Source organism: Macaca mulatta, chromosome 9 (genome assembly GCF_049350105.2).
Source record: "Macaca mulatta isolate MMU2019108-1 chromosome 9, T2T-MMU8v2.0, whole genome shotgun sequence".
Lineage (NCBI taxonomy): Eukaryota > Metazoa > Chordata > Mammalia > Primates > Cercopithecidae > Macaca > Macaca mulatta.
This window is the reverse complement of record NC_133414.1, coordinates 59,649,546-59,675,455: the sequence shown is the minus strand read 5'-3', so window position 1 is coordinate 59,675,455 and position 25,910 is coordinate 59,649,546. Positions and strand designations below refer to the sequence as shown.

At 42.8% G+C, this 25,910-nt stretch overlaps 1 protein-coding gene across 18 annotated transcripts in view; it reads right to left on the bottom strand.

Moving 5' to 3' along the window:
- Positions 1-24,414, bottom strand: part of ERCC6 (ERCC excision repair 6, chromatin remodeling factor) — an 84,305-nt gene extending 59,891 nt beyond the window's left edge. For 2 of the 18 annotated variants that reach the window (XM_077946380.1, XM_077946386.1), the window contains exons 1-5: positions 24,300-24,414; positions 18,062-18,497; positions 15,565-16,487; positions 14,024-14,132; positions 9,710-10,460 (exon numbers count right to left, since the gene is read on the bottom strand). In XM_077946380.1, coding sequence (XP_077802506.1) covers positions 9,710-10,434 — 725 coding nt within the window. In that variant the 5' untranslated portion in view covers positions 10,435-10,460; positions 14,024-14,132; positions 15,565-16,487; positions 18,062-18,497; positions 24,300-24,414. Of the gene's footprint in view, positions 1-850; positions 2,764-9,709; positions 10,461-14,023; positions 14,133-15,564; positions 16,488-18,061; positions 18,498-24,039 lie in introns of those variants that run through there. The other 16 variants (XM_015147025.3, XM_077946376.1, XM_077946374.1 and 13 more) reach the window with 13 other exon arrangements.
- Positions 24,415-25,910: the final 1,496 nt, after the last annotated feature.

The window sequence follows — 25,910 nt, the reverse complement described above, 5'->3', positions numbered from 1 at the left end:
TTTTATACTAAACAAATCAATGTACACAACTGCCCATACCAACACACAAAAAGGACAGAATACACATTAATGGGAATTGTCAAGTATTAGTAGCCCAAGATCATATTAATAAAACAAACATGCCGTCTCCAAAACTTCAAGGAAGTCACCTACCGTGGTGCTCAAATTTCAAAACAGACCTTATTGCTCTACTGTAATATTTTTATGTTGCAAGGGTCACTGTACACAGAGCAGTTTAAATCTGCACTGTCTGTAAGGAAAAAGCTGTGTATCACACAGTTAAATCATTCTTAATAGAGTGACATTTCAACCTCAGGATCATTCTCTACCTATTGCAATATCCATTTAAGAAATTCAACAACAGAGGCACAATGAGTACAATTTGATTTTTAAAAATATATTCAGGCACCAAGCTGGGTATTTAATATAGTTTGCATTCTGTAGTATGATAGGCTTTCTATTTCAGACAGCTAAGAATCCCTTACAGATTAGTCTAATTTGCTAAATTGAGATACTTGGTGTTTTACTTTTCTTATCTGCCTTTTTATGGTCTATCTGGGTAAACTTAATTGGCACATCTGAGCAGATGAAATACCCTCAGTTAGGAGTGCAGATCTCATGGAGTAAATTAAGACTGATGCAGACAATTATGCCCAGAGCCAAAAATGAAAGGTGTGTAGAGCAGGAAGCAAAATTAGTCTTCATTTGTGTCTCAGCTTTGTTATTTAAAAGAAGCCAATGTGCTCTCTAAGAAAACATCTTTAACCCATTTATGTCTAAGGTTACAATTTTTTGAATTTTTGCATTAAATTCATATATGTTACCTAGAAAAATTCAAGGAACAAAAATCTGAAGATAAAAAAAATTTATTATGTTCCATTGTTATGTGACGTTCCAAAATTGGAACACTAGGCAAAACCACTGTACATAATGTATAAAATTATGTTTCTTGTCTCAGGAGGTGGTGACACCTGCTATTCAGTGTGATATTCAACGGAACACTTCACATGTAAGGCAACATCACATTTTTCACATCGAAAAGTGGTGTTCTTATGACATTCAGCGCACCGCGTTTGCTTTCCCTGTTTGACTATCACATGATTTATGCCATCATAACGGGAGTCAATGTTACGCTTCTGAGGTCTTCCTTTTTGGCCAGGTTCTGGAGGATGACCATGGGTCTCCAGATAATGGCATACCACACGTCGACGAAACTCCAGAAAATCCACTGGTTTCTCATCATATGTTTTATGCAATTGCCAAGCATTTTGTAAGACCAATTCGAAACAGAACAAAAGAGGGCTTGAATACCATTTCTTTCCACGGATTGAGGCCCGATACTTATCAATGTTTTCATCAGCTCTGTCTACGCCTCCCATGAATTGGTTATACACTTTGATCATGTTTGGCTGCTGAACTTGGATCTTCTTTTTCAATTTCTGGGAATAACGACTGACAAGACACAGGGGATGGATACCAGCACCAGATGAGGCAACAGTGACAACACTGTTATCATTCCATCTGCAGACAATATTGCCTTTGCCATCAATTCGATAATCAAATGTGCCTCTTTCTTTTTTCTTTAAAGCTACATCTGATTCCAATGGAACTTTGTCAATGTGATCCTTTCTCACTGTACCTGTTGCCTGATGTCCCATTGAACTGAGCTTATCAAGAAGTGCAATACTGGTGAAAAAGTTATTGAATACAAAATGGTATCGTCCAGGGTGTGCCTCTGTAAGTGCCTCACTAAACTGAAGGACAAGTGACGCACCGACACCATATTCCTCATGTTTAGTATTTGGGTTTTTACCCTGATACGGCTGAAACCAGCAAATGTAGCCCAGACAGGTGGCACCACACCAAAACTTATAGCCAAACCGAATGGGCTTTCCCCGAATAAACTGTTTGCACCCATGACGACCAAAATAAGGAACCATGAATTCATCAAAGCTGAAATATGTTTCATTTGGAACAAATTTCATGCATCTCTCATTGAGTTTGCTTATGAGAGGTCGCAATTTGGAAAATTTGTCCACTGGATCCAAATCTGCATTGTCAGCAACATGCAAATTAGAAAATATAGTTTCAAATCGGTCACGTCTCATGGCAGCACTAACCAGTACATTATGCACATCCGTTCTTTGTTCCCAAAACATACGCCTTCTAGGAACTGAAACATAACCACTCAGAAAAATAATTCCCAGAAAACATTTGAATTCAGAGCTAGTCAAGCCAAGATGTACACCTTTACTGTCAGCATATAAGTTGGAGTACTTGACAATGAGTTCAATGACCTCGTCATCAAGAAAAAGTTCAAGAATTTCTGTGGGAGTTCTCATTTCGGTGAAGAAATCGTTTGGTGGTGCTGTAACTCTACCTGCTACGGGTTGTACAGTTAGGTCGGCTTTTTTCCATTTGCAAACAATTTTTGTCATTTTCCTCCTCCTTGATGGTGGAGGTTGCTGCACAGAAGACGTAGATGGAACTTCATCAGGAGAGTCATCTTTAGGTGCATATGAGGGATCATCTGAGTCAGACTCAGCATCAGAGCCATCTTGAATAAGATACGCAGCTGTGTGCAACAAAGAACCTGGCAGATTATTTATTGTTCCACCTTCTTCATCTCCTGATTCCTCATCAGAAACAGGTGCTGTAGCATTTTCAGGTGGTTGTATCACTATAGCACTTGCTTCTATGCTGTCATCTGTCTCTAAAAGGTCAGTTATTTCATGTAAACTTAGTGTTCGAGGCATCTTGGGACTAAAACGGAAAAAAGGTATTATTAGTCCTAGTGGTAGTGGTTTTGCCTAGTGTTCCAAAAATGGAACATGAAAAATGTCAAACCCATAACTAATGCAACAATAATACTTTCTGTATTTTCTTTTTACTGCACAATAGCATAACTAATAGAGAAGTTATTCTTTTAAAATTACTAGTATAGAATGTAGTGCAATAAAGTTATATGTACCTGTCTTTGGATACTTCCTCAAAAATGTTTCCGAAAACTCACATCACTTTTGACAAGCTCCCAGCATGCCAGTATCTGTAGCAGTAACTAACTCTGTGCACCACGTGATAACATGCACCCTCAGGAGGCAGACGTGTGAAAAATCAGACCTTGGCAATGACATTGAGCAGTAGGGTATAAATAACTCCCACATGCTTAGCGTTCCAATAATGGAACACTAGGCATAAATAGGTTTTAAGAGTGTAACTTTTTCTTTCAACTTATAGATTCCTAAAAAAAAAAAAGAACAAGGGCATCGTTCGTTCTTTTTTTTTTTTCTCCCAGGCTCAAGTGATCCACCCGCCTCAGTCTCACGGGTAGCTGGGACTACAGGCGCACACCACCACACCCAGGTAACTTTTTCTACTTTTTGTAGAGGTGGGGTTTCACCATGTTGCCCAGGCTGGTCTCGAACTCTTGAGCTCAAGCAATCCTCCTGCCTTGGCCTCCAAAAGTCATGGGTTTACTGGTATGAGCCATTGTGCCCGGCCAGGCTTATTTCTTGAGAAAACTGAACTCTCAGAGAAGTTAAGAACATTCTTAAAATCATTATATTTAGGTTTCTGGGTAAAATCTCAAACTTTTACTAAATTCAGATTTTGGGAGAGTTTTGTTTTTTCTCTTTAATTTGGGCTTTAAAAAAAAAGGCACGATCAAATCAACCTCCATATTGTCAGCTGGCCTTTGCTGAAGCACAGCCTAAAATTGCTAAATCCTCATCGGGTACAAACCAGGATCCAAATTAAGGACAGACAGGACAATCCCAGTGCAAACAGGTGCTAGACAGAAGGAAGAGGTTCCCGGAAGACAATAAAATGGAAACAGGCTGGGAGGGTAGTGGTTCTCAGGGCACTGCCTTTAGAAGCATTTCAAGATAGGAATGGGACAATGGGGTGGAGTTGGCCCCCATCAAGTGGAGGGAGAAACCAGGCACTGAAGCAATGCTTGTCCGAGACTGCTGCAGCAAAGCAAGCTGTGAGATCACTCTCATGTGTCCCAAACCACCTTCAGACCCCTTCTACTTCTCCAAGCCCTTCCACTGACTGCTACCTTGAGCAAATGACTTCATCTCTCTGGGCTCAAAGTCCTATCTCCTGGGTAGCTGTAAGGATTAAACAAATTAACCTATATAACAAGAAGAACCACAGGAACCACTAAGAGGTATGCATTCAAACATGTCAGCCATCATTGTTCTTGTGCACCACCCCTACCCCCGCCCCCACCCCCACTTAATGCCACCCGTGCTCAGGCCCTCAAGGCCTCAACGTTCCAAATCCACAAGACTCTCTTCATAACAGTCATCCTATTTGGCTTGACCCCTCAGCATCTGAAATGCTGAGAGCTCCCTCCTCAGAACAGTGGATGTGCACAACCCAACCCTCCCAAGCCAGGATCCAATGGGGCCCTGGCCACAGAGGCCCAGTGCTCAGGGGAAGGACAATGAAGAGTATTATCTTCACAGGAGATTACGTCTCACAGACTATTAGAAGACATGCTGTAAGACTTACACAATGAATAGAATCTTTATCAGCCCTTTACATCTCAAAGTTACTCATATAAAAAAGGTAAAAAATAGGGCACAAGAAAAACCTTTAGGATCAAAAATGTATTAAAAACCAATTATACCAACAGACATCAAGACTACAGATTCAGGTTACACCAGATCATGAAGTAAATTCGATCCCCATCCACACCATACTTGCCAGGTCTTCCATACTCCTGAGCCATCTCCCTATATCCTCATCCAATTCCCAGACCACGGGCTTAGGTTTTTGGTTTGGTTTCCAGTCCAACCGAGGTGGGGCAGCTATGTGTTGATTCTTGGCACCACCCTGTGGTCATACCTAAATATTGCACCTTCTACTCAATCCCCCAAAGGGAAGGAAACACAAGTATGTAGAGGGCCCAGCCAACTTAAAATCTCAGTTCTACTTCACAGTAAGACTGTGGGCAAGCCAATTAACTGGAGGGACCATGATTATAACCATGTAAAGATGTGTATTCACAGAACCAAAGACTGGAATGACATGTAGAAAATAAAAACATAAAAAATAGAGGTCATTTTTTCATCTTAATATTATCATACTTTTACAATAAAAAACAGGGACTCATCAGAAGTGCTGAAAGGTGGCGAGGGAGCCTTCAAACCATTCAGAGGAACCAACTCAAATCCACTTCAGGCTGTGTGTTTAGCAGCTTAGCCCAATGCACCAGGTCACCTGAGGAGACTCAGGCACCACCTACTGAAGAGTTCATTTCTGAACTCCCCACTGTGTTTCCCTGATCGGGGTGGGCACAGGTTAGGGATTTATCCCAGAGACAATTATTTGCTGGGTGTGGCCCAAAGTAGAGAAAAAAGCATTACATTCTCAAGCCTCAACATCCTTACCAACAATGCTTTCCAACTGCCTCAAAGCTCTCCTAAATGAGAATACAGTTATTTCTGAACAAGGGCCTGTGGACCATGAAGAATGTCACCAAGCTCCCCCCAGAGTCAGCGGGAGCTCAGCCAAAGCACAAGTGCAATGCCCAGCTCCTCCTGCCCCGCACCTGCCGCCTCGGACTCCCCAGGTTGAGCTTAGGCCCCTACCCACTGAAAGTGTTCCCCATGTGATTCTGACACACACAGCCCACAAGAACTAGATGATCTATGACATACAGCATTTAGCTAAGGCTCCCTGCCAGGCCCTCCCCTGTGTACATACAACTGTGCAGGGCACATAAAAGAAGATTTTTGAGAAACTGATATACAAACTGCATTAGCCAAAAGCTGCAGCCCCAAAAAGAAGAAATATGTAAGATTGACTTATTTCCATCCCTAGCTCCCAAACCTGATAGTGATCAGAGCCACCTGGGAACATATTTTAAAAGTCCTGCCCGGTGACCCCATGCTAGACTTCCTGAGTCAGCATCTCCAGTGTTGGGGGCTCCCAGTGACACTGCATATTCAGTCTGTGGGTGGGGAAGCTTTACTGTTGTCTGTGCTTGTTGCCAAGGAAGTAGTCTGTGAGGGCAACAACTTAAATAATAACTGCTGGCAGATGAAAACAGAGTAAGAGCTTGGGGGAATGAGTTTAAGTCAAATGATAAATGCTAACCCTAGTCCTGGCAGCAAGAAGAGACAAAAACATATCTGGAAGTGCATCTTCTCACTCAGGATGCAACCCATCTATGCCCACAGCCTGACCAAGCAGCGCTGACCACTGCTGGACAAAGAGGCAGGAGTCAGTGACATTTGTTTCCTATGGCAAGGTTGGCAACTACCTAGCATGAATGTTGCTAGTTCCCCACTGTGCGTATGATAGACATCACTAAGGAAATGCAGACTCTTTCCCAGCCCACCCAAAAAGGGCCTCGGAGCCCCCTGAATAGACTACCACTCCCCAGAAATCAGAGCTGGCTGGAGAGTGAAGCCCACCTGCCCTCCCTGTCCTCAGCCTCTCTGCATATTGTGGCATCACACCAACCTCCAAGGCAATCCAAATGAGAACCCTGAGGAAATAATGTGCCTCCAAAGCAAAGCAAATTCCTTCCCTTCTCAATGATGTACCTGGAGCTTAGGGGCAAATGTGTAACGTTGTTAATTGGGATAAGGGCCATATTAATATATCTGAGCTACCCAAAAAGACGAGGCCCTACACTGGATGAACTTCCTCCACAGTCTCTCCCAAATATCTCAATCTGAATTCATTATTCCCTTCACACTTGGTTAGGTCCTATTTGTGCCCAAGTCCATCAACAGACTGCAAATTTTTTGCCAGAAACCCTTGAAGCCAGTCCAAGGATGCAGACATGCATTCCTGACATGAAAGCAAAGATAAAGCTATGTGGGCTGACCTCGAATATGTCAACTGGGAAGTGAATCAACAACATGGAGGTAACAAGGACTGGGGACAAGCACCCTGATCTTTATCACCCTGAAGGGGAAAGGTTCATACGAAATGTTTGGTCTTCTGGGCCACCCAGGGCTGTCTTGGCTGCACAGCCTGGACTAGGTAAGTAGCATGTAGATGCTCACCAGGAACCCACATCACTCAAACACTGAAGGTGTGTTAGTCCTATTAAATCTTTATTTGGCACCTGGAGCTCCCAGGCCCACAATGTGCAAAGCAGTAGTATATTTTAAGAAAGCAGTAGACCTGACAACCAACAGCCAATAGCAAATGGAAACTGTGGTAGCACAAAATTAAAATGAAAAAATAATGTATGTTTTATAAGACCTGTATATCATTGACCATAGAACCGACAGAACATTTACTTCTAAGCAATGGCTCATCCATCCTGTATGATATGAAATGGTATGAAAACCAGGGAACCCACTGAGGAGCTGGCCTCGAGATACAGTTCAGTGCAGAGGAGGAAGCAGGAGAAATACGTGGGAAGGGGGAATACACGGTTTGAAAAATGGTTAAAACTTCGAAGACTGAGCTGAGGGTCTGAGCCGAGGGTCTGAGCCAAATGAAGGAAAGCAGGATCCAAGGTGCGACTGCCCAGTTCCATAAAGAAGCTATGGAAAGGGCTTGACGGGAAATTCCTAGTACCAGCTAAAACAAAGGTACCTAGTTGGGGTGAACCTAGTGCCAGTGAAAGGCCGATGGCTCTCACGCTGAGAGAATAAAGAGGATGAGATATCCAGAAGTCACCCACTCTCACTTCCTAGAGTTGAAAAGAGCATTATAATTAACAGGCTATACCCTCAGTAAAAGGTGTTAAGTTCAGCTAAGGGTGCCTACCCTGAGAACTATTTCTAAATTCTAACCCCCCCAAAAAAACTAATTTTCTATGTTGTAAACTATATGACTTATTGTAATCATCCATCGTCAAACCATTGCTAAGACAAGCAACCCTAAAAGTCTTTTTGTTTCTCAAGGGAATAGCATTACCATTTCAATCAGTCTACGAAGATCAGCAATGAGTAACAAAATATAGAGAGACTGGCAGTTCTAATATGCTTCTCAATCCTGAGCATTTGATTTTCCTTTAACATCCCCCAATCCAGATAGCACCAAAGGAGACGTAATACAAATATTTCAATGTGGATATCTGCAGTTTAACAGCCTTAATAACTATAGCTATAAAATGTTAAGAGCTATCGTATTTTGGTGGCAATTAAGAGTTATTGATATTTCTGAAATTCATTTGAGATTTTACTGTAGCTTTAGCAAAATATTGGCTCTGGAAATAATAAATTGTTTTACAATCTTAACATTATTAAGAAAAACTTACTGCCATAAAATTAAACTAAACCCACATTTAAAATTCAGTCAAAATAAATTGCTCTTGATTAAAATACTGATATATTTTAAACATATTTAATATTGACCCAATTTAATTGGAAAAATATATATTGCTCCATTTATAATCAATATGTTGAGATTAACACTTTTATTAATTCCTTGCAGTAGTTAAGAAAAAGCCTGACACTGCTCACTGTTCAAGAGTACTGGGCAACATTCCTCAAACAACTTTACAGGTAATAAACATGCACAGAAACGAAAGCTGCACTGAGGGATGACGAATATATGCCAGCCCTCATCTGTGCATTATTACAGAAGGTGCTACTAGAATGTGAGTGCCACAACTCTAAAGAACAGGATTTAAGTCACAGGTCCTCAAATTACTGTTTAAAAGAATTCTGATGCATCTATTTTGGAAAGGTTATGGTGTCTGTAGTGTCTGGACAGGGGTTAATGAGCAGTTCTAAGTAACAAGAAAAAACACCAGGTCAACCTTCACTCACAAAGGCCAATAAATATAACAAACTAGGTCTCTTCACCTTGAGAAATAAGAAAAAACTGTTGAGGATTGGGAAAAAGCCATCCCACTATCAAGTATTTTAAAAGTAATAAAGTTCCTTGTTCCCTTTGAATTCCTTAGAGCTAAGTGAGCTCTAAATCAAGGAGACTTGAAATGTGCAGCAGTAGCACAGTGCTCAGTGGGCCACCGTGGGGAGGCCTGCAATGCCGATTATTTTTCCTGGCTCACAGAAAACGCGTGGCAATATGCAATTCAGACTTCGTGTTTCACATGTTCACCTTCCCTTTTATGGTGCTTGCTTTATACAGAGACAATGTCATGGAGCTAAAAGCCAAAGTCAGTCTCTAACATAAAAAACAACAGTGAAAAGAAAGGTATGCTGTGCACACAAAGTATACTTTTTGTACGATGGTAGTTTATAATTATGCAGATGACTATCTTCTCAAGACAAATGAAGGATTTACAAAAACAAGCTTATTCTTTCTATGCCAAAGCTTGTTTCAGCTTGTTTTTGAAGAAAAGTTCTCTAAAATTACTTTCCTGCTTCAAAAGGGAAAACAGAAACCTCTATCCAGTATGCATGACATAATTCACCCTTTTCTTTTTCCTGATACTTATTCTAGGATGACTGTAGATATCAAGGCGACACAGCTCACACTCAGCCCTCTGTATGCCTCTTGCCCCAGGCTTCCCTTAAGTTTTTCATCTTCGACTTGCCTCCAAATCCAAATAAAGACCTAGAAGTACATGCATTTGGGGCCAGCACCATTAAGGACTCAGGGGCCCCACTGCTTCCAGCAGGTTAAGGCTGCAGAAATCCAACCTCTGCATAATCGGGGGTCTAATATATTAAGCTGGATCTAGAATGTTTACATATTAATAAACCTGTCACCTAAGATAAAGCAAACAGTACAATATTATTTATAATCCCCACAGACCAACCTTAACCGCTGCTTATAATAATCTTCATCTCCATCATCTCGGTATCTTCCTACTTTCCGACCTCCTCCTCCTCCTTCTCCTATAGGAGAAGCTTCAGCTTCTTCCCCAGAACTTGGGAAAAAGTCGTCGTCAATCTCCTGCACTGGGACTTTCTTCTGCCGTTTCCGGCCCTTGGGCAGAGGCTTCAGCTCATAGTCAGTACCGTCTCCAGACAGGTCTGCCTCCACCCCCTCCACCTCGTCATCTTCCTCCTCCTCCTCCTCCTCCTCTGTGGGGAAATACTCAGACTCTTCACCCTCAGAGTCTCCCTCTGCCTCTGGCCTCATGTCTGACTCCCAGGGTCTCCTTGCCTTTGGCAATCCCACTTTCCCCTGGAACTGCAAAGCCCTCTTCTGGAGTTTCTTGATGTGCTTTTTCAAACGCTCCTCTTTTTTGGACAGAACTTTGGCTTTCTTGTTTGGTTTGTTTTTACTTTGTGTTGGGGCCGGAGGCGTGACTGAGGCTGGAGCTTTTCTAGCTGGTCTTTTATTACAAGTAGCTTGCTTCTTCCTTTCAAAAGACAGTTTTGCTTGATCTGCCAAATACTTTTCGAAGCCTGATGCTTCATTGAGCATGATTTTTCTGGGCTTTTTCTCCTGTTTCTGAGGGATCTGGGTACCAAAAGGTGTCATCTGGCCAGTGCGAATGAGCTCTTCCCAGGCAGTCTCCTGGACAGGCATGAGCATGCTGCCAAGACTGGATGGCCCAGGCTCTGAAAGAACAATGGCAATGCGTTTTGCACTAGCATGAAACTTTTCAAGGGTACAAAAGAAATGCTCACTCTTTCAAGAAATATTAGGCAGCTACAAGTAACTCATATAAAAAAAAAAGAATCATCCATGTACTAAAGCATGTTACATACGAAGGACAGAATAAAATTTATTATAGCATCACACTATATTTAATATATTCCTGTTCAAAAAGATGACTTCTCAGTAACTTTTCTCCACAATATTTCACTATAAATATACTCTCTGCCATCCAAAAATAGGCTGATTACTCTATAAATACAGTTATAAATAGTCATATTTAGCTGTGTTTCCTTATCAGCCAAGGAATAGTCCATGAGGAAGCAAGCTCTGAAGTTCTCACATCATTGCTAAAACCAGCATTCAGATGGACTTAAATTCAAGAGACAGTAAAACCAAAAACAGGCATCTCAGGGATCACCACATATCTAAATAGGAAAAACATAAATGTCAGCTCTACGCTGCCCAGCATGGCAGTTACCAGTCACCTGTAGCTATTTAAATTTAAATTACATTAAGTTAAAAACTCAGTTCCACAGCTGCACTTGCCCTTTTTCAAGTGCTCAAGAGCTACACATGACTAATGGCTACTATAATGGGCAACACAGAGAACATTTTCATCACTGCAAAAAGGTCTATTGGAGAGCAGCACTGTGTTAGATATGTGAAGTTAACTGACTTGAAGACATGAACTAAAATTGGAAGTTACACCATAAGCGTAAAGTCACCCAGAAAGTATCCCTCTTTCATTAGTTGAAATTCATTTCTGGCAAAATCACCACATAATCAAAACACCAAAAGACCTAAGGCTTAATAGGAAGGAATCCATATTCTAAAATCTATGACTCTTGCAGGCCAATGATACCCAGTTTTTCATTAAACTTGCACTGAAACAAAACACACATCTGAAAGTGCACAAATCATTAAGTGTAGAACTCAGTGAATATTCAGAAAATACGTACTCATAAACTAGCACCCATATCATATAACAGAAATTACTAGCACCACCAGATGAGCCCTTCAGGCTACCTCCCAGCCTCTATACCCCTCAAGATAATGATGGACCTGGACTCCTAATGTACAGACAAGTTGTGCCTGTCTCTGAATGCTACATAAGTAGAAATGTTTGTCCTGTGTCCACCTTCTTTCGCGCAACATTTTGAGCTGCATCCTTACTGTTGAATGAAGCTGTAGTTTGTTAACTGTCACTGTTGATGCACATTTGAGTGGCTTCCAGGTTTTGGCTACTAGAAATAATGTTATGAATATTCTGATGTACATCTTTCAGTAACATATATACACACACACACGTGTATATACACACACGTGTATATACGTATGTACGTATATATATAAGTATATATGTATATACGTGTGTATATATACATATATACATATATACACACATGTACATGTGTGTGTGTATATAATTATCTGGGTATGCTAAGCTTTAGTAGACACTGTCAGTTTTCCAAAGAATTACCTTCCAAAGTCCCATCAACTGCGTCAGAAAGTTCCAGCTGGTGCATATTCTTGCCATTCCATGTTAGCTATTTTGGTAGATGTGTAGTGGTACCACATTATGGCTATAATTTACATTTCCCTGATGACTAACAAAATAGATGCCTTTCATGAATTTATCTTTTGGACAGCCTTTTTTGTATAGAAAGTGTTCCAGTCTTTTTCCCATTTTTCTTTGTCTATTTTTTTTAAACGACTGCTAGTTCTTTATACATCCTAGATTTGAGTCCTTTGATTCACACATGTATTGCAAATTATCTTCTCCAGCTCAGTATCTTGCCTTTACACTCTCTTAATGTTATCTTCTGATGAACAGAAGTTCTTGGTTTTATATACACTTCATTTAACAAATCTTTTCCTTTACACTATTTTGCCTCAAGTCTCAAGTGTTGGCTGGTGTCCAGACGGAGAGATGGAACCAGGAGCTCAAAAAAAGAGCAAAGCCAGATGTCTACAGATCTGTATAAGGTACTAGTAGAACCTAGGTGGCTGCAAAAGCCATGGGGAATAGATGACCAGGGAGGGGCAGTAGAACAAGAAGAGGGCTCAGAGAAATCCTGAGAAACATCAACATTTAAGATAATGCCAGAAATAACTATGCAGAAGTAGTCAGAGGGCCAAAAAGAAAACCAGTAGAGAAGTAGGGATCCCAGAAGGAATAGAAGTGTCAGCTGCTGTAGACAGGCAAAGTGGAACAAGGATAAAAAGGGGCTCTTGGATTTGAGGAGGTAGCTAATAACTCTAGACAATGTAGCTATTAACCCTACTACCAAAGTAGTAGCTGTTAACCCTGAGAGGTAGCTATTAACCCTACTACCAAAGTCACAGTAGGAGGTGAAAGACAACAGCAGATCTGAGACAGCCAGACAGGTACAAACATCTGTTACCAATGAGAAACACAGTACCAAGCAGTTAAAAGCACTGGTCATAGGCCTAATGAATTCTGAGAGACAGAACTTTAAAACCACGTATTTTTGGGCTGGGTGCAGTGGCTCACACCTGTAATCCCAGCACTTTGGGAGGCCAAGGTGGGCAGATCACCTGACGTCAGGAGTTCGAGACCAGCCTGGTTAACGTGGTGAAACCCTGTTTCTACTAAAAATACAAAAAATTAGCCGGGCGTGGTGGTGCGCACCTGAAATCCCAGCTACTTGGGAGGCTGAGGCAGGAGAATCACTTGAACCCAGGAGGGAGAGGTTGCAGTGAGCTGAGATGGTGCCACTGCACTCCAACTTGGGCAACCAGAGCGAAACTCTGTCTCAAAAATATATATATGTATTTACATTTTTCTATTGTCTCAATTAATTCTTCATAACAATTCTCATCTTACTGAATAAACTTCTAAAGCTAGTAGAAAATAGTTGCTTAGAGAATTTAATGTTAAGCAGCTTTAATCTGTATTTCAAATAGTCAATGCCTAAGCAGCCACCAACAATTTGTACACACACGCACACACACAATGACTGCAAAGATAATTTAGTTCCAGAGCTTATGAATTTTCCCAAAAGGTTTTCCAAAAGACAACTATCCAAGACAGTAATGTAAATGAAATACTGGCCACAGTATAACCTGAATGAAGATGTCTTTTCTTAAACTGATGCTTGGAAAGCCTGCCAAATACGCTCCTTAAAGACATGTGAGAGCCATTCTACAAATGGGGATTGATGATGTTGGGCTTCCAACATGTAATTTAATCACGATGCTAGTTGTCTTTATCAAATTAACAATATAAGAATGTTTAAGATTTCCAATGTATTAAATGTAATAATAAATGTGTATCAGCAGCCTCCAATGAACTGAGTAAAAAGTTTACTTTAATTCTCTTTGAGAGGGATTTGGTTCTGCAAGTGTAAAGAATAAAATTTTCCTAAATCTGTTTTGACACTAAAGCAAAGAAATGGATTTTTCTCAAAACCCAGGCAAAGACTAAAGAGACACCCTCCACTGACTACAGGCATCAGGCATCAATTCAAGAACACAGAGAAACTGCTCCCAGCATTCTCACCTGCATCTTCCTCTAGACTGGCATGATCTAGTTCAATTTTCACCTCTGCTCCTCCAAGGATGGCCTGGAGATGCTTTTGTTTTGCAGTGATCTTTTTTAGCTGTTGTTCCTTGAATGGTAAATATCGAAGACAGAAAATAGCAATGAAGTGATTTATTGTTAAATACAAAAGACAGCATTATGAAATTTTAAACTTTAATCCAAAGTAAAATAAAAATAAAATATACATTACATTATATAAAAATTCCATACATTACTATTACTAGAGAGCCCCATGTGAGCAACTACCACTTTTCTAGGAGTAAAGGGGCCATGAATATTCCCAGCAGACAGGCATGCCTGCACCACCATGCTCTCCTAAGGGCGGCAGACAGCCTTCTATGTGCCCGAGCCCTTAAATACATGGACACTGACCTGAAAGGTGGACTTGTTCTACTTGGTTTCCCCCTTACACACTGGGCAAAACCCTAAACTACTCTGTGTTTCTGATCTCCGGAGCCAATGGGCTATGGAAGTCAATAGGCCATAAGATAAGAAATAAAAACGCAAATGTTCAGTTGAAAAAGTTAGTCCCCTTTGATAACCTACCATATTTATGACTGTCCTTTTAGTATTCTATCTAATCAAAAAGCCTTAAGAAAAAAATATATTTTGCCATGCCTCTTCACCCTGGCCACTCCAGACTCCTCTGTCTTGTTTCCTTCCACATCACTAGAACTCAGATATGTGCCCTTGGGCTTCATTGGGAAGGCCCAATGAACTGGGCCTGTGGTACCTGGTTCATCTTCCCAAAGTCAAGAAGTTTCAACTTCAAATATGAGTATGGGACTAGGGGAAATCCTGAACATAAATGCCACATTGCAATGACTTGCAATTTGTTTTTTCTCAGTCTTTCTCTCAGCAACATCCTGTTTAAAGCACTTTCCCTCTGAATAGTCTACCTAACCATCAAAGAGCTGTTAAAGACAAGAATGCATAATTAAGTTAGACTATGACCTGAAGTGGTCTCAAGTTTGATGCTCTACACCCTTGAAATCCCAGCCCACCAGAAGCCCAAGAAGATATCTGTGCACATCAATTTCACATGCTCCCACGAGAGACCAGATATCCCCTCTCTGATTTGGGAGGAGCCACCTGCCTTGGGCAACTGCTAGCTTTGACCTTTGGGCTTGTATTTTGGAAGCAAGTGAGAGAAGATGGGGTGGTGCAGATAACAGACTGGTGAGTGGAAAGTATAATAAAAGGAGGGCCACGTGAACTGAGTCTATGCACAGCCCTGCCCCTGAAGAGTTTAAAGAAAAGATGCAAGGACTCTACTCACTGCAGCGAATCAACTGTAAGCACAAGGACATCTGTTAGTCATTTGGGATGGCAGAACTGAAAAGGTTACAACTAGTCATTCCCATCTATTGCAATATATTTTCACAAAGGGGTACATAAATCCTAAAAAATGTTTCAAACCTCACAAAGCTATACATAAATCCTTAAAAAAAGTTTCAAACTTCATAAAAATAATATCCGAAGTAACAAATATTCCCTACCCTTAAGTTTTCCAAAGCTAAGTACAGCTCCAGTGTGGCTGGGTGCTGACTGTACCACCCAAGGTGGGAAGAAGGGCCAGGCTCTCGCAACAGTGAGCAAAGGTGTGTGAGGGTCAACGGCTGCACTGCCAGGAAACAGAGTGGAGACAATCAGAGGAAGCAAGGTTGAAGTAGAAAAGAATTCACACAAGACCAGGAGACTGAGGTCAGTGTGACCCTAAGCCGGGCCAAAGAAATGGTGATGCAGGAAGACTAGGGAAGTGCACCCAAGTGAGGCAAGCAACACCAAAAAGGAACTTTTCTCAAATACACAGATGGTCTCCAACTTACGAAGTTCTGACTTGCAATTTTTCAACTTTGTGATGGGTTTATCAGGGCATAACCCCATTATAAACTGAGGAGGCTCTGGACTTAACTACGGTTTGACTTACAATATTTTGACTTTAAGATAGGTTTTTTAGGGTATTAAATGCATTTTTGACTAACAGTATTTTCAATTTATGATGAGTTTGTCGGGATGTAACCCTGCCGTAAATCAAGGAGCAACTGTGTATGTATGGATGTGTGTATGGATGGATGTGTGTGTATATGTATCTGTGTTTTTTTAAATGCAATAGAATGGGATGTCAAAGGGAAACAGCAGAAAGATTAAACATAAAAAAGAAACCCAAAATTTCTCTACTGTAATTATAAGTATTTGCTTCACATCTTATAAGTGCTTTATAAAATACTTCCTAAATTAAGTGTGCCTAAATGATGACTTTTTCAAAAATGCAATACTGAATATGTTATTCTGAATCACCTTATTATACTTCTGTCGTTTTACAGAATCTAGTTTCCTGTTGATGTCTCTGCTGGTGGCAGCTTGAGGGCTAAGCTGTTCAATAATTTTATTGATTTGCCTTAGTGATGTCGTACATGACCTGAAAAATAAGATAAATTGTCTATTTTCCACTCTGATAACATTTTTATAGCATAATATAAAGAGAAAAATGCTAAAAACACATCCCTTTTACTTCTTATTAACTAAAAGATAAAAGAAACTAAACCAGAATACATACCCTTATTTGCCACAAATAAAACTTGTAGGATCATTAGAGGTTTAAGATGACTGCTAGTGTTTTCTTTTATCTAGCGGATTTAGATCAGCTCATTCCCATTTGTAAGCTGCTTCATTCATTCTACAAGCATTATTTAAGTGCCTACTTTATTCAAGACACTATGCTAGAATAATGTGCAATAAGTTGTTCTTTTACATGAAAAAATGCATACATGGGCTTTTTAACCCTGCTGCGGAAGCCAAAGTTTGGAAGCATCCTAAAAATGCTTAAACATTTTCTTATATAAATCACATATCTGCGACAGTATTTTTCTTCTACATAAATGGAAGATTCACTTACTATAGCATTAAACTTTGTGGTGCAAAGAAAACAAATCAATTTAAAATAAATTACTCCTAAAATAGACACCATAGAATTGAAGCTTCCAATTTTCAAAACACAAATTCAATCTTCTTGATGCTTGTGTAATTTGCTGTTTGCATCCTCTGTGGATTACAGGATAAACAATGCATATTACTGGCTGAGATACCACATGCCACCAGCCATCTAGCATCACTCTGCATGGAGACCCCACAACTTTCCTCTGTCACCTCTGTAGAAAGAGGACACATTTCCAAGATCAAATGTAAAAGTATTATTATAAAGAGGTGAGGTCCTCAACACTCAGACTATAACCATGAATGTGCACCTGCTCCTGAGGAGACTAAAAGAACACACCAGGGAATGGTTAGCAGAAAACATGTCTTTGCAGTACCAACAGCCACATTCATGACAGCTCCACACTCCACCCTCCCCAGCTATCCTCTGCGACACTGCTCCATCCTCCATCCAGTTCAGCCCTTGCCTTCTTTCTTGCTTACCTGACACTGCCCAGAACACTGCCCAACAGGGGGCCAAGCAGCAATGATAAGTGAGCTCAACACCTCCGACTTCCCCTCTCCTGTCCTCACCTCCTACCCTGGCTCAGGTCTACAGTTTCCCCTATTTCTAGAATGCAAATCTGAAAAATTGCCCAAGGACTGAACACTAAGTTTGGGGACAGCAAGCTAGAAAGAAACTACTGCACAGAGAAAAATGTGAAGGTGGTGGAATGTATTCCTGGCATCTCGAATAGGAAACACCCGAATTTTAGGTGCACTTCTCCTGAGATCACTTTGTGTACATGATGGTGAACAGCCCGTCTCTTCTGGACATTATGCATGCGACTGGCTTTCATGAGCTGGATGGAGACTCTAACTACCATGTACAATGCCACTCCTGAGGGGAAGGGCTAGGGCTCAAAGATGAGGCTGAGGATTGCCCTTACTGACTCTGTCCTCCAAATAAAAGACTCTACACATCTCCTAAACTTCTGGAATACTAGAGCTCTCCATTACCTGAATATCCCCATCATGTTTAACTACAACTTTTAAAGGAAGAAGATGGGCTGCACTCACGTGAGGTCATCCAGGACCGACCGATACTCCTTCTCTACGTCAGCGAGCTGGGAGGTACGGCTGGCCTCATGGATGGCATTGTCCACCTGCCGAAGCACACCCTGTTCCAGCACATCCTGGTCATAGACGTCCACACCCAAACCCTGCAGCTCAAGGGCCTGGGCGCTAGGCTCCACCGCCTGGATCTGATGTCGGTTGATATGCAGCAGGGCTGGCCCTCTCCTCGAAGCTGCTGATGCGCACCCCTCGGCAGAGGTGGACGGTCCGTCACCCACAGAACTAAAGGGCAGGTATTCTTCCACCTCCCCATCACCACCACTTTCTTGCTTGATTGCCATTTCTTCATTATTACTGACAGGTTGACTCTGTAAATAGTCTTGCTCCTGAGTTTGACTTGAGTGGGGGATTCCCTCATTTGGCATTCTCTACAGACTATCTAAAAGGAAAAAAAATTTATAAGCCTTTTCGTTATGTAGGATTCATTGTAGTTCTTAAATATTTTACAATTAAAGCAGACCAATTTCTAAAAAGATCAAGTAATAATCTTCCAACTATATAAATTCAAGTGTCCAAGTATTAATTCACTAAAAAGGGACAAACAATATATCTTCTTGAGTTCTGATAATAAATAAAAAAAAATTAACCAGAAATAGAAAAGCAGTGTCATCAACAAAGAACATTTAGGCAGCCAGCTAAGAAAGCTAGCCACCAAAATCCTGGGGTGATGGCCATGGAATATTCTTCAAAACAGTTGAAATCATTTGGCTGCTGTTTTCCAAGTTAGCATCTTCATTTCATTATGACACAAATGATTTATATTATAGTGGCAAGATCAACTGTAATGCACAGGAAACAGTGATGTTAGGAAAGAGCTTCTGTGTGAATCTGAGACTAGAAACTCCTAGGCTGAACACCTACCCAGTAAGTAGGAGCTCTGAACAAATCAGAAGCTCAGCAGATTAATTAGGCCAGGCACGTGGCTCACTCCTGTAATCCCAGCACTTTGGGAAGCCAAAGCAGGAGGACAGAGACCAGCCAGGGAAACAGCAAGCTCAGGACTTCGAGATCAGCCTGGGAAAGATAATGAGGCCTTGTCTCTACTAAAAATTTTAAAACTTAGCCAGGCCTGGTGGTGTGCACCTATATTCCCAGCTACTCAAGGGGCTGAGGCGGGAGGATCATTTGAGCCTGGCAGACGGAGGCTGCAGTGAGCCATGATTGCACAACTGCACTCTAGCCTGGGCAAAAGAGCAAGACTATGTAAAATAAATCAGAAGTTTTTTTAAAAGATTAATTAAAATATTCTCGAAAATAGGCTGGGCAGAGTGGGTCACATCTGTGATCCCAACACTTTGGGAGGCTGAGGCGGGCAGATCACTTGAGGTCAGGAGTTTGAGACCAGCCTGGCCAACATGGTGAAACCCCGTCTCTACTAAAAATACAATAATTGGCTGGGCATGGTGGTGGGCACCTGTAATCCCAGCTACTTGGGAGGCTGAAGCAGGAGAATCACTTGAACCCAGGAGGCGGAGGTTGCAGTGAGCTGAGATCTAGCCACTGCATTCCAGCATAGGCAAGAGTGAGACTCAATCTCAAAAAAAAACAAAAACAAAAAAACCTCAAAAATAACTCCATTTTAATACATAGTATAATTTCTCACTCATCAGGCTGGCAAGAATGTAAAGCCTGATACATCCAATACAGACAAGGAGAATGATCCCCTCCCCCTCACACGCGGCTGCTGAGAATATAAATTAGTAAAGCCCTTTGGGGGGACAACTTAGCAATAGCTATTAAAATTTTAAACGCACATGACCTTTGTCAAGCAATTCTAGGTATTTATTCCAGAGAATTATTCCAGAGAACTAGTCAAACACAGAAGCAAGGATGTTTACTGGAGCACATTTTTAATAGTTTAATGTAGCTACTAAGTATATTCTGTAGTACTGATACAAAAGCCATGTTAAGTGAAAAAATTCATGGTATGAACGCACTTATGTTGAAAGAAGTATGTATCCTGCACACAGAATGATCTGGCAGGATACAAACTAAGCCTGCAAGTCAGGAGGGGGGAAGAGAAAGCACAGGGAAAAATAAGGGGGAACTTTCACATTGTACTCCACATACTCAGGACCTGCTGCTTTAAGGAGAATATATTCACTATATTACCCATACAACTATCACACCTAATAAATATATTAAAAAGCAACACAATAACCAAAAACCAGTCTTGCTTTTTGTTTATCTATGAATAAACTAAGACTTCTTTGAGCACTGTCACTTTTCTGTTAAATGACAAGTTCCCCCAATGGGTCCCACTCATTCCTTATTAAATAAAATAAGCCCAGCAATAAAGCACTGGCATACAAAGATTTCAGCACCATCTACACCCGAGTGGCTATCCACTGGAGAAGCAGCATGTCAGTAACAACAGAGCAGGGCAGGTCAGCTAGCCCAGGACACGGACAAGAAGCCACATGAGCATTGAGGGACCTATATATGGTGTCTGGAGCCCAAGAAATAACACGGAGGAACTGAGATTTGAACACATGCACCGTGCATGGTCTGATAAATAGGAGGTGCTCAATATCTGCTGAAAGGAAGTGAGGTTCAGAGCTAAGTCTAATAAAAAGTTTGGTCTGGGCAAATGAGTCATAAATTCAGTCACAAAAATGAGACTCTCAAAAAGGAAGCAGATGGGAAGCAGGACTGGCAAGCAGCTTACGTGTAATCAGTACCATGTGCAGCATGCAGTCAGAAATGCACAGCTGAGCTCAAGGGAAAGTCTGGGTGATACGTGGACACATCAGCAGAGTGAGCAGTTCCAGGGTTCTTAAGGCTCTGACAGGTACCGAAGGTCATTTTGGAGGGTCCGAGGAGACTAACATCAGAAAGGTTAAAAAGTGAACAACACAGTGAGAAAGTTCCTCCTTTGGGGCCTGCTGATTATTTTCAAGAGGAAGGCTCAGCTCACCTCACTTTCCAACAGAGGGAGCAGGATTCCAGCTCAGAGTCTCTGTACTAGCTGGCAGTTAACAATTCTGTTTTCATTTTTCTTATTTGTACACACATGAGGATTTCTTTTTAAGAGAAAAAGGATGCCAATTCAACCAAAAATATTAAGTAACCTTTTTTTATTTTTGTAAAATAAATAATATTAAAAAGTACTAGTATTGTAGTGCAAAGACAAGGTTAAAAATAATGAAGTTTGGGGAAAACTTCTAATAATAAAAAAGGAGGAAGAGAGTCCAGTGAATTGGAAAGGGCTGAGTGAATTTGGATACTAACAGGTCACCATTTACCCTGGTAAAAGAAGTTTCAGGCCAGGCTCAGCGGCTCACACCTGTAATCCCAGCACTTTGGGAGGCCGAGGTGGGTGGATCACCTGAGGTCAGGAGTTCATGACCAGCCTGACCCAACAGGGTGAAACCCCACCTCTACTAAAAATACAAAACTTAGCCGGGCGTGGTGGTGCATGCCTGTAATCCCCGCTACTCAGGAGGCTGAGGCTCAAGAATCCCTTGAACCCGGCAGGCAGAGGTTGCAGTGAGCTGAGAGCGCACCACTGCACTACAGCCTGGGCAACAAGAGCAAAACTCTGTCTCCAAAAAAAAAAGTTTCAGTGGAGGATGGGGTCAAAAACCAGACTGTAGTGGTTGAAATGTAGTTGGTGTGAAAGGAGCAGATGAGAAAATGGAGGCCACAAGGGAGTGGCCTGTCATTTAAGGAGCTTGCCTGTGGCAAGGAGACAGCTAGAGTGATAAATAATGGATTTGTTGGGGGTGGGGAAAGAACTAGGGCAAGAAAAACTAGAGCATGTAATGACTGGAGGGAGACAGAGGAGATAACTCCCACAGAAAGGTGTACCAAAAGAAACAGCAAAAGTGGAAGGTCCTGAGCAGAAATGAACAGGAGGCACAACACATCTTTCTCGGACTCTGGCAGAAGGAGGAATCCTGATGGATCTAAATTTGCAGGTGGAGAGGAGAGAAGCTGAAGTGGATCATAGACAAAATATCCCACAAAGTAGCAAGTTGGGCAGTTCCTGGGTCAGGAGACAAAGTTGGCACAGGGGCTGAAGACTGAGTCTGGAATAAATGTCCTGTACAAGAGAACAGGGAGTTGACAGGGAACAAACACTGATGATTGCTGTGGAGGACCTACCTGAGGATCCCCGCCCCCAGCCCCGCAGAGCCATGGACTGCTAACAATCTCCAGGGCTGTACAATCTCCTCCTTCAGCAATTAGCAGTCCTGGGGGAAATGTCACTATTGAGGATTTTCAGAGCAGAAATGGTACAGCAAAAGGGTCATGGGGTTGAAGATGCTGAGAAGAGTAGCTGAAGTAATTGACTTCAGGGTCCAAGCTGAGTAGGTTTAAAAAAAAAAAAAAACAAAAAAAACAGAAGGGGCCTGGAAATGGGAGAAAGGTGTCAAGAAGCCATTTAGTGTCTGGCAATGGCCAGAAAACCAAGTCTTCTGGGAGTGAGAGTTGGAAACCAGAAGGCTCTTATCAGGTTAAAGAATTTCAGAAGTGAAATAAATCATACATTTAACAAATAGTTACTGACAGTCAATTACACCAGGCAATGTACTAGGTTAACTAATTCCTGTCCTCATAGAGCTTAGAGTCTCATGAGAAAAAGAGATATTTAAAATCCATATATATATACACACACACACACACACACACACGTACACAATAGCGATTTCTTGGACACAATATTAAAAATAGAAGGTCAGCTGACTGATACTAGTTTCAACGCTTGAAAGTAAAAGCAGATATACAGTGGTTCCCAACTTTTGAGACACATACAAGTATAATTGTGGTGACTGCTGTTAGGAAAGTACAAGGCTTTCTGACAAAATGAGAGAAACCAAACTGAAATTATGGAGGTAGATGTGGGGTCAAGGAGGCCTCTCTGATAAAGTGACATCTGAGGACTCAGTCAGATCGAAAGTAAAGTGAACGTCTTGCAAGGAAACGACGAGTATAATTTTTTTTTTTTTTTTTTGAGACAGAATTTCGCTCCTGTTGCCCAGGCTGGAGGGCAACCTCTGCCAGGCTCCGCCAGGCTCACTGCAACCTCTGCCTCCCGGGTTCAAACGACTCTCCTGCCTCAGCCTCCCGAGAGCTGGGATTACAGGCATGTGCCACCACGCCCGGCTAATTTTTTGTATTTAGTAAAGACAGGGTTTCACCATGTTGGTCAGGCTGGTCTCGAACTCCTGACCTCAGGTGATCCACCTACCTCGGCCTCCCAACAACGTGTGTAACTTTTATCACTAGAAAGAGCTGATGCATTTGTGAAAAAGGAAGAAGGCTAGAACACCGAATATTTTACTTTATTTTTGACTTTGAGTTAAGAAGAGCCAAGAAGGGCTCCATTCATGGCCTAAGTCTTGCAGAGTATCTTCTAAGGCTTAATCATCTGGGACGCTAGTATCTTCATCGTCCTTCCCCCAGCACTGGGGCTCCCGCAGCCAGTGGAGAGCTGGGTCTGGTTTGGACAGTTGGTCGGACACAGGCACAGTTCTGAGAGGGGACAGGCAAGGGCCAGATCACACAAGGCCTGGGAAAACACGAGCATGGATTCCACTCCCAGTGCAATGGAATGACTCTGAAAACTGTTAAGTAGGGTGATGATGGCATGACCTACTTTATGCCAGAGACCACTTGCACAACTGTGCGGATAACGGATTGGAGGAGACAGAGCAACAGAATATGATGGGAAAAGTGGAGGAGAAAAGCAAGGGCAGCCTGTCACAGGATGACAGCAGTGAAGACACTGCGTGGAAGTCACGTAACAGCAGCATTTACAGGCGGCCTGTCCCATCCGCCCACACTCTACTAACTTGACTCTATCAACGCCCAAAACCTCGGACGTACATCTAGCCCGACTCTCTTTAAAATAACAGCTCCAGCATTTTAATCGAGATCAAAAAGGGCCCAGCTGACCCAGCGCGCAGGGGCCTTACACAAAGTCGGAGAAGTAGCTGAGTTTCTGGTCAGCCAGGGACTCGGGCCGCCTCAGGTGAAAGCTCCGCGGCGCTACTTCCGGTCTCAGGCTAGGCGGCCGGAAGCGGGCGCCTGGCCCTAAGACCGCTACAAACAGCCCTAGCTGACAGGCTCAATCACCACCGCGAGGCCAAGGCGCGGGGCCGCGGCCGCCCGAGGAGCCTGAGCCGGGCCCCGACATCCACTGCCCGACATTGGGCCGGGCCCCCCGAACACTCACCCAGGGCTGCGTGGCCGCCCACACGGAAACGGAGACTCTGCCGCTGCCACTGGCGCTGCCGCCGCCGCCAGCCGCCCGGGAACCCGGCTAGACGGGCCGTGGCGCCTGCGCCCTCAGCTCAACCGTAGACACCGCCCCTAACAGGGACTCCGACTCGGGCTGGCGCGAGGTGGCTCGCGGCGCATGCGCCTGGCTCAGCGCTTGTTTTTAAGCACGGGCAAGACCACGTGGTTTGGAGGGAAGCGCTCAGCCGCGCCTTTGTCCTTGCGTGCGAGCAGGGCCAGAACGCTGTCTCTGCTGCATGTCAGCTGGGCGGCTTGCGGAGGACGCTTCGCCCCTAGCGAAAAATACCCTGCTAGTAAGGCAGTTATGAAAGTTAAGACATATTTCCACGTAGAGGGGGATGCGGGTGTGCCATGCGAATGTAAATCCTCATAATTAACCTTGAACCCTGCAGAGAAAGTCCGCTTGGGCAGGGGAGTTAGCCCCAGGCTGTGACCTCTCCTGTCATCTGGCACAACTTAACACGGGAAGGATAGAAAGCGGTCTGCTTCTCTCTTCCCCCTCCGCCACGCGCGCACCTGGGCGCAGTGAGTGCCTACAGAGCCTGCTTACCTGTGTACATTGCATTACATCCAGCGTTTAGTATCCGTCCTCAGATCTCAGAGGTAGGCAGGGTTTCGAGGCAGGCAAGGATTTTACCGTGGAGCGTTTGAAAAAAGATGTCCACACAGAGGTTCAGAACAAAGGGAAGAAGTTGAGCTTCGCCTGGGGAAAGAAGCAGCGCACGATGCATGGTGGCTGTACCAGACAGAGCTTCTCAGCTCAGGATCGGCGCTAGGAGAAGGTGGACGTTCCAGGGCCCCGAGGCAGGATGTCCTCTGGGAGCGCAGTGACTGCGGGTCACTGCCTGGGAAGTGCCGTCCTCACTTGGAAGCCTGAAGTCGGACAATAGGGAAGTGGGGTCGGAAAGCGGCCCCAACCCACAATGTAACTTGTTTTTGTTGGTGGTAGTGGGTTTTTTTGTTTGTTTTTTGTTTTTGTTTTTGAGACGGAGTTTTGCTCTTGTCGCCCAGGATGGAGTACAATGGCGCGATCTTGGCCCACTGCAACCTCTGCCTCCCAGGTTCAAGTGATTCTCCTGCCTCAGCCTCTTGAGTAGCTGAGATTACACGCGCCCGCCACCATGCCCAGCTAATTTTTGTATTTTTAGTAGAGACAGGGCTTCGCCATGTTAACCAAGCTGTCCTCAAACTCCACCCGCCTCGGCCTCCCACAGTGCTGGGATTACAGGCGTGAGCCAACACACCCAGCCTGTAACTTGTTTTTTTTAAAGAAGAAAGAATTTGGTGATTTCTTGGATAAAATATTAAGAATAGAAGGGCAGTTGATTGACATTAGTTTCAATGCTTGAAAGTAAAAGCAGATATATAGTGGTTCCCAACTTTTGAGACTGAGGTTCCCTTTGCAGTGTACTATTTTGGAGACCCTTCCTATATCAGAATTTGGACAGGAAAAAGATGATCCACTCAATAGGGGAAGTTTTATTATTTACAAAGACGTGGGCAAGGTTCAGGAAAACAACTCAGGGTGATACAACTGGAGCTATTA